Source organism: Fukomys damarensis, unplaced genomic scaffold (assembly GCF_012274545.1).
Source record: "Fukomys damarensis isolate Sample0158 unplaced genomic scaffold, DMR_v1.0_HiC HiC_scaffold_17, whole genome shotgun sequence".
Classification (NCBI taxonomy): domain Eukaryota; kingdom Metazoa; phylum Chordata; class Mammalia; order Rodentia; family Bathyergidae; genus Fukomys; species Fukomys damarensis.
In genome coordinates this window covers 33558826-33571595 of record NW_022900929.1, presented here as the reverse complement: position 1 = coordinate 33571595, position 12770 = coordinate 33558826, and the positions used below count along the sequence as shown (strand labels likewise).

The following is a 12770-nucleotide window of genomic DNA, read 5'->3' as shown; positions in this document are numbered from 1 at the left end:
TTTTTTTTTTTTTTTTGGTACCGGGGATTGAACTCAGGTCCTTGTGCTTGCAAGGCAGGCCACCGAACCGCTGAGCTAAATCCCTGGCCCTAGTCACATGCAATTTTAAAATGTGGTCTACAGTCAACATCAGAAATGTCACAAACATACACACACACGCAAAAATACAGTATATGAAAGAATCAGTTCAGATGAATGTCACTCAAACCAAATGTGCTGTTTTCTTTCTTTTGTTTTTGAGACAGGGTCTCACTATGTAGTTTGGGCTGGCCTTGAACTCTTGGTGATCCTCTTGCCTCAGCCTACAGAGTGCTGGGATTACTGGTGTGCATGTTGGTTCTATTCTAAAACAGTTACTGGCAGACTTTTTAAACTGTGGACTCTTTTGCCAAGTAAAATCATCCCTATGACCAATCTGGCTATGTGGGTGGGAAAGGTAAGCAGCCAGCACCCTACCCTCTCACCAGGTGCTCTCCTCTCTGATGCAGCCAAACAGGGTACACAGAACAGGAAAAGAGCTGCTCTGAATGACCCCAGACCTCACTGCACATTCACACACTAAAGAAAGACTGAGCTGCAATCACTTTAAGTGCTTGCATCAAACATTTAATAGTCTTCCTGCTAACATGTCAGTTTAACTGGGGAACATCAGGAGCTCTGTCTGACTACCATGAACAAGTTCTGAACAGCTACTAACAAAAGCACCTGGGGTGGGTGATAATACTCTGTGCAAGATGCTGAGAAATCATTTTTATTTGCTTTGGTTGGTTGTTTTTTTGTTTTTTGAGACAGAGTCTTGCTAAGACACTAAATTGCCCAGGCTGGGCTCAAATTTAAGATCTTCTTGCCTCGGCTTCTCAAAGTACTGGGATTAAAGTATACACCACCACATCCTGCAAGAAATCAGTTTTATTCCATTTCCTGAAACTAGATCATCATTACCTTATTATATTATCAAACTCACAGAGTGTGATAAAATGTTAGAAGTCATGAGCAGAGGAAAGGGGTCCTAAATCCTAACCTACTGAGAGACTCCAACTTATGTCATACTTACTTCCTGGTACCTCATTGTTTACTATAGTCCAGGCTGATTTCTTTGTCATCTAGAATTTATCTGTTTAATCATTCAATTAATCATCTTCTTCAGGCCATACCTCAGGTATCACTTACATCATTCTATTGATTTTTAACTCATGTTCCTTAATTTCCATGGTTCATGTCCTATTCCACTGGAGTGAATAAGCATCTTCAAAGACAGGGCCACTTGTCTTATTTCTTTATGTCCTCACAACATTTGGCAAAATGCTAATTATATAATTATTGCTTCACTTTAACTGAACTCATGGTGATCCTCCTGCCTTAGCCTTCTGAGTGCTAGGATGACAGGCATGCAAGCTGGACCCATTCTAAAATAATTATTGGTATACAGGTGAGCCATAAGTTTATGTATGAACCATAACTGTTCTTTATTTTTGTTTGGTAAAGGGAATACTATGAGGAACTACAGAATGAACTTGGAATTAATAAATAAATTCCAAAAATACTCAGTTAAATATATTGGTTTTTGATGGGTCATAATGGGTTAAGATTTTTTTTTTTTATTTTTCCTCTTCCTAGCTTCCTAGCACTGGGGATCCAACCCAGGGCTTACATATAGTAGGCAAGAACTCTACCACAGAGCTAGACCCTCACGCCTTTTTATTTTTGAGATAGAATTTCAATGAATTGCCCAAGCTGGCCATGAATTTGAGACCCTCTTACCTCAGTCTCCTGGATTACAGGTGTGCAACACTATGCCTGGCAAAAACTTATGATGGGTACAGGGGCATGCATGTGCCTGTAGTCCCACCTAGTCAGAAGGCTGGAACAGGAGAAATCACTTGAGTCCAAAAATCTGCAGCCAGATTGGACAACACAGTAAAACCTTAACTCAAAGCAAACCAGAACCAGGTCTGATAATGCATACTTGTAATCCTAGCACTAGGAAGACTGAAGTAGGAGGATCGTTGTATGTTCCAGGCCAACTTGGGCTACAGAGTAAGACCCTGTCTCAAAAAAAAAAAAAGAAAAGAAAAAAGAGCCAGGGATTTAGCCCTGTGGTGCTGCACCTGCCTTGCAAAGCACGAGGTCCTGAAGTTCGATCCCCGGTACCAAAAATGACAAAAAAGAAAGAAAGAAAAAAGAAAAACACAACAAACAACAAAAAATGTTAAAATAATTGATGCATACTACCAAAAGGATGTCCTTCTAATTACGGATCAATAAGAGGTGACTTATTGTCTTAAAAAAAAAACCTTACCAAATGGCAGAATAAAACATCTAACCTGGAGCAAATAATCTTGCTCCCTAGTCTATTCTGATGTCATCTGAACATTAAAACTATTAATTTTTTTATTAGCTTGACAAAGCCCTAAGACATTACAATGCTTTCCAAGCAAAGAAACACAGCAGTTTAGTACTACGGGGTACACAGATTAAGAAATAAAGGTGAGGTTTTGGCAGGGTGTATTTTCCACTGATGGCCACCACAATATCACCATGTTCATTCTTCAACTGTGAAATGGCCCTTCCCACAAAGAAGGAAATTTGACCTTGCCACCCACCCATCAAGAGGCAGTCTGCTTTTCCTTCTCATTAAATCTGGGTCAATCTTGTAACTGCTTTAATCAATAGAACAACACATAGTGTGAGTTCTGAGAAGAGCCCTGAACCTGCCTGGCAGTTTCTGCTTTCTATCTCTAGAAAGTAAGCTGCAACTGGACCAGGGATTTAGCTCAGTGTTGCTGCCGCCTGCCTTGAAAGCAAAAGGTCCCAAGTTTGATCCCCAGTACCAAAAAAAGAAAAAAAGAAAAGTAAGCTACCATACAAAAGGTATGATTATCCTGAGAAGTCATAGCCTAGGAGATTTCCTAGAAAATGAGCCACTAAACTGGGATGAGTGAGAGCACTAAAAAGCCCAAAGTTGCAGATAAAGGAGTAAAGAAGCCATTTGGGAATGGCTAGAAATCCATACAATGAATGTTGCTTTGCCTCAAAGGTGAGAGACAAACCACCCAGGCTAAATTATCCCTAATTTCTAGTTCACAAAATTGTAAGCAAAATGAAATGACTGTTTTAAGCCTCTGTTTTGATATAGCTTGTTACATAACAACAGAGAATTTAGACATCATTCTTAATAACTTGCCTATGATTTCTTGCTAAAAATGTCATTCTGTCTTCCAATCTGAGGGTAATGTTCCACAAATTTATTAGCTCTAATCATGAAGACAAGGGTGCAGTGCCAGACAGATCTTTGTCATCTTTTGATGTTTCCATAAAGAACAGCCAACCTTTACCACAGAACTTATCACGATGCTCTCACCAAAGTAACACTCATGTCTGACCTACAAATGTTAGCAACCACTGTAATTTCCTTGTACCAATCCATAATCATGAAATGGTTTTTATATTCAATCAAATTTTTCAAAGCCTACTAACTTACTCAGCAAAATATACTGTAATATAGATACAAAATTTGTGCTGCCTCTACCAAAAAGGAAAAGATAAATGAAAGAAAGAAAAAAGAAAAGGGCTGAGGATGTAACTTGGTGGAAGAATGCATGCTTTGCTTGTGTGAGGCCCTTGGTTCAAAATCCAGATATTGGAAGAATGAACATATATATATATATACTTTTCCCCTCTATTTTTACAGTAAAGGAACCACTAAAATAGCTTTGTGAAATCAGCTAATGGAGTTAAACTTTGGTTGACAAAAAATTGAGTAGCAATAAAAACACTTAAAATTATTCAAAACAAAAACAGCTTCCAAACAGCTCCCCCACCCGCTTTCTTTTTTTTTGGTACTGGGGATTGAACTTGGGACCTTGTGCTTGCAAGGCAGGCAGCAGCACCACTGAGTGAAATCCCTGGCTCAAAAATATCTTTTCATTGTATGTTTTCTTCTTTTTTGGTACCAGGGATGAAACTCAGGAAATTGTGATTGTGAGGCAGGAGGCAGCACCACTGAGCTAAATCCCTGGCCCCCCAGAAACAGCTCCTTTAAAAACAGTACTCTTGGCTGGGTGTGGTGGCGCACACCTGTAATCCCAGCACTCAGGAGGATGAGGCAGGAGCATTGCTGTGAGTTCAAGGCCAGCCTGGGCTATATAGTGAGTTCTAGGTCAGTCTCAACTACATAGGGAGACCCTGTCTCAAAAAACAAAATAAAACTAAAAACAGTACTCTTGCTGGGTGCAGTGGAGGCATCGTCTTAAAGCAAACAAACATGCCAAGCATGGTGGTGCATGCCTGTAATCCCAGCACTTAGGAGGCTGAGGCAGGAAGACGGCTGCAAGTCTACGGCTAGCCTGGGCAAGGCAACCTGAATAAATACCAAGAGAAAAAAAGAAAGAAGGAAAACAAAACAAGGGCTGGGGATTTAGCTCAGCAATTTGGTGGCCTGCCTTGCAAGCTCAAGGACCTGAGTTCAATCCCTGGTACCCCCCCCAAAAAAAAGAAAACAAAATAGTAGCTTAGTAAAATAGTCAATTCCAGGTCTAAGGCAAGAAAGCCATTAAAAGACTTAAGAGCACCATATGAAAATAATTCAGGTAACAATTTGAAGGATATCCCCAAAGTCAAATGAGACATTTGAACATTTGTTAGGATAATAACTACAATAGACAAGACCATATGGAATGTTTATATCCACAAAATTTTAATTATACTAAAAAACCGTATTGGCTACTTTTAGAGCATGCTAGAGAATTAAGAAAAAGAAGTAAAAATTTATCTTGCTTTCCTAATCAAATTGTATCTTCCAATAATCAAATAGTAGTTGATTACAGGAAATTTTTCTTTGTAGATGTATTTCAGCTAATAAATGAAAGAATGACAGAGTATCGATAATTTGCAATGCACGTCAGGGTTTAGCTCAGTGGTGCTGCCTCCTGCCTAAGAAGCGCAAGGTTCCAAGTTTGAGTCCCGCTACTAAATAAATAAATAAATAAATAATTTGCAATGCTCATCAATAGCTACTAACATCCAAAAAAGATGCACAATAAGACCCAACAGGCATCCTATCAAAGCTCATTATACATTTATAGGGGGGAGCCCCCATGAAAAAGAAAAATCCTGCCAGTCATAGTGGCACACACCTATAATCCCAGCACTCAGGAGGCTGAGGCAGAAATATCATCATGAGTTCAAGGCCAGTCTGGGCTACATAGTGAGTTCGAAACCAGCCTGCACCACAAAGGGGACCCTGTCTCGAAAAAATCAAAACCAAACAACCCCCCCAAAAACTAACTCAGATCTAATCAAATATTTGGGTATAACTGCCAATTCACATGAAATACATGAGACAGAAAAATATGTCAACAACTCAAGGAAGCAATCAGTAATACCCAAATAATGGAAGAATTCTACAGACAAATTAACTAGTTTCTTTACTAAGTCATTGTAAGGAAAAAAAAGAGGGATGAACAGAGAGATGAAAGGAGGGAGAAAGAAGACAGAGAAGAATGGGGATTTAGCTCAGTGGTGCCACCACCTGCCTCACAAGCACAAGGTCCCAAATTCTATCCCTAGTACCAAAAAAATAAAAAGAAAAAAGAAAAGAAAGATAGACAGACAGTCTGAGGAATTTATATTTAAAAGGAACTTAAGCAGGGAGGCTGAGGCAGGAGGATAGCTGTGAGTATGAGGCCAGCCTGGGCTACACAATGAGTTCAAGGCCAGCCTGAACTACAGAGTGAGACCCTGTCTCAAAAAATAAATAAATAAAAGAAATTTAGGTAATGTCAATCAGGTGCAGTATACAGATCTTCCTGGACCTAGATTCAAACTGTTAAAAACAATTTATAAAACAATCTGGAAAATATGGAAACTGTAAAGATACTTAGTGATATTAAGATATTATTTCTTTTCAGCCAAGTGATGGTACAGGCCTGTAATCCCAGCACTCTGATAGGCTGAGACAAGAGGATCACAAGTTCTATCACAAGCCGGTGTAAGATAGCTGATTAGCAAGACCCCATCTCAAAATATAAAACACAAAAGGGCCTGGGACACAGGTCAATGTGGAAGGTCCTGGGTTCAAACCCAGTACTTTAAAAAAATGAAATTACCTTTTTAGGTATGATAATAGTAGCATAATAAAGCTTTAAAAAAGAAATCCTTACCATTAAAGATAAGGACTAGGGCTGGGGATTTAGCTCAGTGGTTCGGTGGCCTGCCTTGCAAGTGCAAGGACCAGAGTTCAATCCCCCGTACCAAAACAAAAGATAAGGACTGAAGTATATATAGAAAAAAATAACATTAAAGACTGCTTCAAAACAGGGAAGTTCATTACACTTTTAAACACCGTATTTTTTATTTGTTATTTTCATAAGTATACGTATAAACTATTGTATGTTAGGAAAACATAGTATTATATGAATATAAACAGAGCTTAATTACAGGAAACAATATAAACACACCTGCATTAGGTAGACAAGCAATGTAAGTACTATTTCCTAATGAATACTACAGTAGTTCAGATCAGGATACCAAAGATGGCCCCCTCCGTATGCCACCCCCAGCTGTACACTCACCACTTTCCATCTTTCTTTGACCAGGATTCCGACACTGAGGATGTCTGGCTGCTCTCCTCCCCCACTCATTGCAAAACACTGCTGTGGTAGAACAGCTACACGGGCATCCAGCTCCCAAAGGTGGTTTCCATTTAACCTGCAACAAAAAAACAGCAGCAGCTTCTCAGGGTTAATTAATACAACATTCTAGCATCAAGAAGCACTATTAATCCTATATATTAATTAGGTTGCTTTAAAGGGAAAGGGAGGGGAACAAACTGTTCTAAAAGCCATTTAATGCATATTTTTAAAAAGCACATTACCCTTCCACTACAGATGCCTGGTGATTATGAAAACACTGTTACTCCATGGATATTACAATATTTACAATAACCGAGACTGGATTATACAAGGAGCATGGAGTCAACAGCTCTTGATCCAGACTGTCAGCCTGAGTACAACATGCTGCTAAAGACCTGGTACTTAACTTACAGCAGTTTATAGTTAATAGGTTAGAACAGTTTAACAATCATAACAGCTAATTTGTGTGTGTGTGTGTGTGTGTGTGTGTGTGTTTTGAGGCAGGGCCTCAAACTCATAGTGATCCTCCTGTCTCAGCCTCCCAAGTGCTGGGAATACAGGTGTGTGCCACCATGCCTGAGAGCTAATAATATTTTAATGTTACAAAATGCACTTAAAATGCATGGGAGATAAATGTGAATGTAAAAAAGGCCCACTGATTAAACCCTACACAATAAAATTACAAAAAGGAATAATAGTACAAAAAAGAACAGCATACCTGTAGAATATGAAGAGTAGAAATAGTCTAAAGGAGATTAAAAACTATAACCTAGACTAGGAATGGGAAAGATACAGAATGATTTTCAGGAAACACGGTTTAACGGAAAAAGGCAAGATGCATAAAAGGCTTATAGTACGCTTTATAGCCTTTTGAGTAAAAGGGAAGTGAATTTTGAATATATGCATTTGCTTATTTTGTTTAAAGGTGGGGGGGGGATAGGCCAGAAAGAGATGAAAATGATTCTCAATAACAGGAGTAGGCAGTCTTTTCCCTGGAAGCTCAGAAGGTAAATATTTTAGGCTCAATAGACCACTGTGGTCACAGCTACTCAACTGTTTCTGACAAACAAAAGAAGTCATAGATGACTTCTCTGGCTTTGTCCCAATAAACTTTATTTATGGGGGAAATGGTAGTTGGCCAAATATGGCCTGCAAATAGTTGTTTACCAAAATTTACTCAATAGAAAGGGGAGAGAAGATAAAGGTTATTAGGATGGAAACCAGACAGACCTCTATGAATATATCTTACAGTTTTCATTTTTGGAACAATGTAATTGTTTTATATATCACAAAATAAATTTTCTATACTCAAAATGCAAAAAATAACATAGTGACAAGTGATTAGCAAAACAAAATTGGCTTTTAGGATGTGGATGTGCACACTTATAATCCCAGCACTTGGGAGGCTGAGGCAAGAGGATCACTTCAAATTCCAGGCCAGCCTGAGCTACATAATGAGTTCAAGCCTGTATAGTACTAGGCTGAACTACACGGTGAGACTCTGTCTCAAAAAAAAAAAAAGTCTAGGCCTGTAATTTGGCTCAGTGGTTCCGGTGCCTGCCTCTCAAGCACAAGGACCCGAGCTTGATCCCTGGTACAAAAAAAAAAAAAAAAAAAAAAAGTCTATTCCAAAATAGATATGGACTATTCATATAGACCAGGACTACTGGTGCATGGCTATTATCTCATATACTTGGGAGGCTGAGGCACAAAGCAGAGTTAAGCCCAGAGGTTGGGCCATCCTAGGAAGCACATCAAGAACCTATCTCTAAACAAATTAATAATGAATAATGACAATAATAGCTTCTAATAAGTGATGCACTTTGGAAGGTCAACTAATCAGTAACACCATAACACTGCAAAACAAAAAGCCAATAAATTCCTAAATACCCCTGCCTCATTATCCTTGAATGCTACAATTTCCAAAACCCAATAAAATCAGCAGTTTGAGCTATGTGTGGTGGCATACACCTGTGATCCCAGCACTCTAGAGGCTGGGGCAAGAGGATTGCCACAAATTCGAGGCCAGCTTGGGCTACACAGTGACTTCAAGGCCAGCCTGAACTACACAGCAAGACCCTGTCTCAAAAAAATTAAATAAATAAAAGTTGTGTAAAAATTATTTTTTAAAAAAACATGAAAAAACATTATGGCCTTTATTTGAACACATACTTTACAACTCTAACCATTGAGAAACTCTAGAAGCAAGTGATGGAGCAGTAAGTATCCCTGGTATATAAATTAAGGGTTCAAATTACCCTTTCCCTCAGAAAAAGAACCAAGGCTCTTGGAGAAATGAGTAACCCTAGGCGTGGAACAGGAATTGGGGCTAGAATGCTGCTGTTGCTTAAGAGAAGGAACACATCAAACACTATCATCAGGCCCAGGTTCTATGGAGCTTGAAGTTTGTATTAAATATCTATCAACCCATCTGTCAAAAATCTTGCTTTTGCAAATTTTACCGAATTATATGTCCAATTCCTAAAACCTTGACCCCAAAGCCTTCACAGGACCCATGCAAATAAAGAATACTGAAGCTTCAGCTTCATTATTTGCATGGCAGCTAAGTGCACCCCTCTCTGAGGCAAGGAAGGGACTAACTAACAAGGTCAAAGACAGGGAAATTTGAGAATCAGAAACATTAACTGTAATAGATTGAAAAAATCAAATATACAAAAATCCACGAATTCATAATAATGTCCCCCCAAAAGCAATGTAAATATTATACATAACTGCTAGAGTATCAACTTAATACTCTGAATATAAAGAAAAAATAAATGAAGCATTTAGCCTACTTTCTCATATTAACTGTATTTCAAGAAAACCAAATACTTCAAATATAGAATTTGAAATTCATTATTTTGCAGCATCTAATAATCTAGGTAAATAACTATCAGTGTCTACTAAAACTATCCAGATCAAAGGCCAGTTGATATATTTAAGTCTTTGCAGTACCAGGTACATCCCAGTTCTTTTCTATTTTGAGAAAAGGTCTTACCAACTGTCCAGGCAGCTCTCAACTTAGTAATCCTCCTGCCTCAGCCTCCTGAATAGCTAGGATTACAGTATAAGCCACCATATCCAGCTGTTTAGTTTTTCAGACAAGGTCTGATTTTGATGCGAAGTTGTTCTTGAACTCCTGAACTCAAGTGAGACTCCTGCCTCTGCCTCCAAGGCAGTTGGGACTATGTTGCCCAACTGAGGTGGCTAATGTAATGGATGGGTGAGACTCCATTAGCCTCCTTGATCAATCTTCACATCATTAAATGATCTGACAATGAAGAGCACTCATTGACCTCAAGGACCCAACTAAGGCTTTGAGTAAAAGCCCAGTTCTGACTGGCCATTCAGGAATGCAGAGATCTGAGTATCACTGAAAAAGCTTTCAAAATTTAGCTAATATTAAAAACAAACCACATGGATGGCTAGTCAAAACCTGAATACGAACAAAATTGGGTAACTAAAACAAAAATATCAAAATTCTCCATAGGATTTAAATAAGATTTAAGCCTCAGAAAACATTTTTTTACACGTTAAGCAGGAAAATCTCAAATTACATATGAAAGGGTAATCAACAGATGTAGGCACCAAGATGACAGATTCAGGACTTGGTGGACAAAGACTTTAAAGCAGCTACTATAAGTGAAGATGTATACCCTAGAAGTGAACAGAGAGAAATAAAGTCTCAGCATGGAAACTAAAGATGTGTGGAAGATGGTTTATCTAGCTTATGTGTAAGGCAGCCAGCTACTGCATGGGCCTGAGACAGACGATACAAATCAAGAATAGATAGCAAACTAGGTCTCTGGACACAGAATGAATTTCCTTAGGCAGCATGAAATGCAGCCCATCTCCTACCAGATCCATAATTTTGAGGAAATTATAATGTGAATTAATTAGTTCCTTCTAAGAACCCAGTTTACAGCAACTGTGTGGAAGAACTGGGCTGGAGAACCTGAGTCCCAACTGGTCATGTTAAATCCACAGAGCCATCTGTGATAGGTAACTGACCACTACACAATTAAGCAATTCCTGTAACCTGTTTGCCTGTGAATAACTGAGAGGCCACGTGGCCACACCATCGGGGACCCCTCCTGGAAATTCAGGAGTCATTCTCCTTCTCCTTTCCAGTAAAACTTCCTAACTTCCTGGTCTAGTTCACAGCTTCATTCTTCGACAATTGCAGAAACATGGACCCGGAACACAGTATCAATATGAAATAGTAAACTAAATTTTTTTTCTTTTACAGTGCTTGAGATTGAACCTAGGGCCTCACACATGCTAGATAATAGCACTATCACTATGCTACATGATCAATCCACTAAACTGAAATTTTAGAAGAGAAAAACACAGTAATGACACTTGAAAACTTTTAATAGAAGGGATCAGTAGCTGAATGGAGTTGGCAGAGGAAAATGTATAAAGACAAACCTATAAAAATTACCCAATCTGAAGACAAAAAGATTTTTATAAGTGAACACAGGCCCCAGGGACCAGTGGGACAATATTAAAAACTTAAGTCTCTTAATGATATTTGTGTCCCTAATAGTCATAGAAGGAGAGAAAAATGTACAGAAGAGGAAAAAAACTGAAAAGTAGCTAAAACTATCCGATTTGAGAGATAAAACAGACTAAAGAAGCTCAGTGAACAGGAGAAGCAAAGCAAAATCATAAAACATAAACCTTACTCCTAAGCACATTATACTAACCTGCTAAAAATTAACTACAAAGAAAAACACTTTAAAGCATCCAGGTTAAAATAGGACTTCATATTTATAGGAAACATCTCAACTGAGTTGGCAGAAACCATGGAGGCCAGCAAGACAAACATATGTGTGTGTGTGCATATATATGTTTATATTCGTGTGTGTACATACATATACACACGTACACACACACACACACACACACATTTAAAGTACTGAAAATAAAGACAACTGATTCAGATTCTGAATCCCGAGAAAAATATCCTTCAAGGGTAAGTACAATCTCTGATAAAAGAAAAATCAAGACTTCAGCAGACCTACTCTTAATTAGCAAAGAAAGTTCTTCAGAGAAAAGGCAACTTACAAGAATAGAATACCAGGAATAAAGGAGAGCAACAGAAATTTAAGTGAACTGCAAAGCGTAGTGGTATACACCTAAACCATAACCCCAGCACTCAGGAGGCTGAGGCAGGACTGCCTTGAGCGCAAGGCCAGCATGGGCTACACAGTGTGTTTAAAGCCAACCTGAACTAAACAGTGAAACCCTGCTCAAAACCTCAGAAAAAGAAATCTAGGTAAACAGACTAATTTCTTCAGCTCTTTAAACATATTCATAATTAAAAGCAAAATTTAAAATACTGCCTGAAAGGATTTTCAAAATATACAGACATTACTGATTACTTTAACAAAAAAAAAGGTGAAATGGTAAGGGGACCTAGGTGTTTGTGGTTGTTTCTGAATCCACATCAGAGTGGTGATATAATTCTAACTGGGATGTAAAAATAGGTATATTCAGATGGGGATATTATCTGAATAATGTGTTAGAAAGCTTCCGCTGCCTGCAGGAGGCTTTGTGTTTATCATTGGGAGTGTGAGTGTGAGTGCGCTGAAAACCAGAGAGATCATTTCGTAAACCGCAAAGAGTAAAACGAAACAAAACACCCAAACACTATACAGAAATGCAAAACTAAATGCAATACCAAAACATGCTAAAGTAATCCAAAAGAAGATAAAAGAGAAACAGAAGAACAAATAAAGGGGCGGGGATTTAGCTCAGTGGTTCTGCCACCTGCCTCACAAGCCCAAGGACCCAAATTCAATCCCCAGTAGAAGGGGAGGGAAGGAAAGGAAGGCTGAAGTAAATACAAGTGGCCTAAACATATCACTGAAGGGAAAGAAATTAGCAGGCTGAATATGCTTTTACAGGAAACTCACTTCAAAAATAATGACACATGGCTGGGCATGGTGGTGCACAGCACTCAGAAGGCTGAGGCAGGAGGATCGCTGCAAGTTCGAGACCAGCCTGGGCTACATAGTGAGTTCCAGGTCAGTCTCAACTACATATTGAGACCCTGTCTCAAACAACAACAACAACAAAATAAATGTAGTTAAAGAGGGATTAGGCCCTCAAGAAATTCAGCACCAAGATTGT

General features: G+C 38.7%; 1 protein-coding gene across 5 annotated transcripts in view; it reads right to left on the bottom strand.

The window, feature by feature from the left end:
• The window catches only part of Ttbk2 (tau tubulin kinase 2), a 155531-nt gene that overhangs the window by 108141 nt on the left and 34620 nt on the right, over window positions 1-12770 (bottom strand). For 3 of the 5 annotated variants that reach the window (XM_010624804.2, XM_010624805.1, XM_033764975.1), the window contains one exon: window positions 6573-6708. In XM_010624804.2, the coding sequence (XP_010623106.1) occupies window positions 6573-6641 (69 nt within the window). In that variant the 5' untranslated portion in view covers window positions 6642-6708. Of the gene's footprint in view, window positions 1-6572; window positions 6709-12770 lie in introns of those variants that run through there. The other 2 variants (XM_010624801.3, XM_033764976.1) reach the window with 2 other exon arrangements.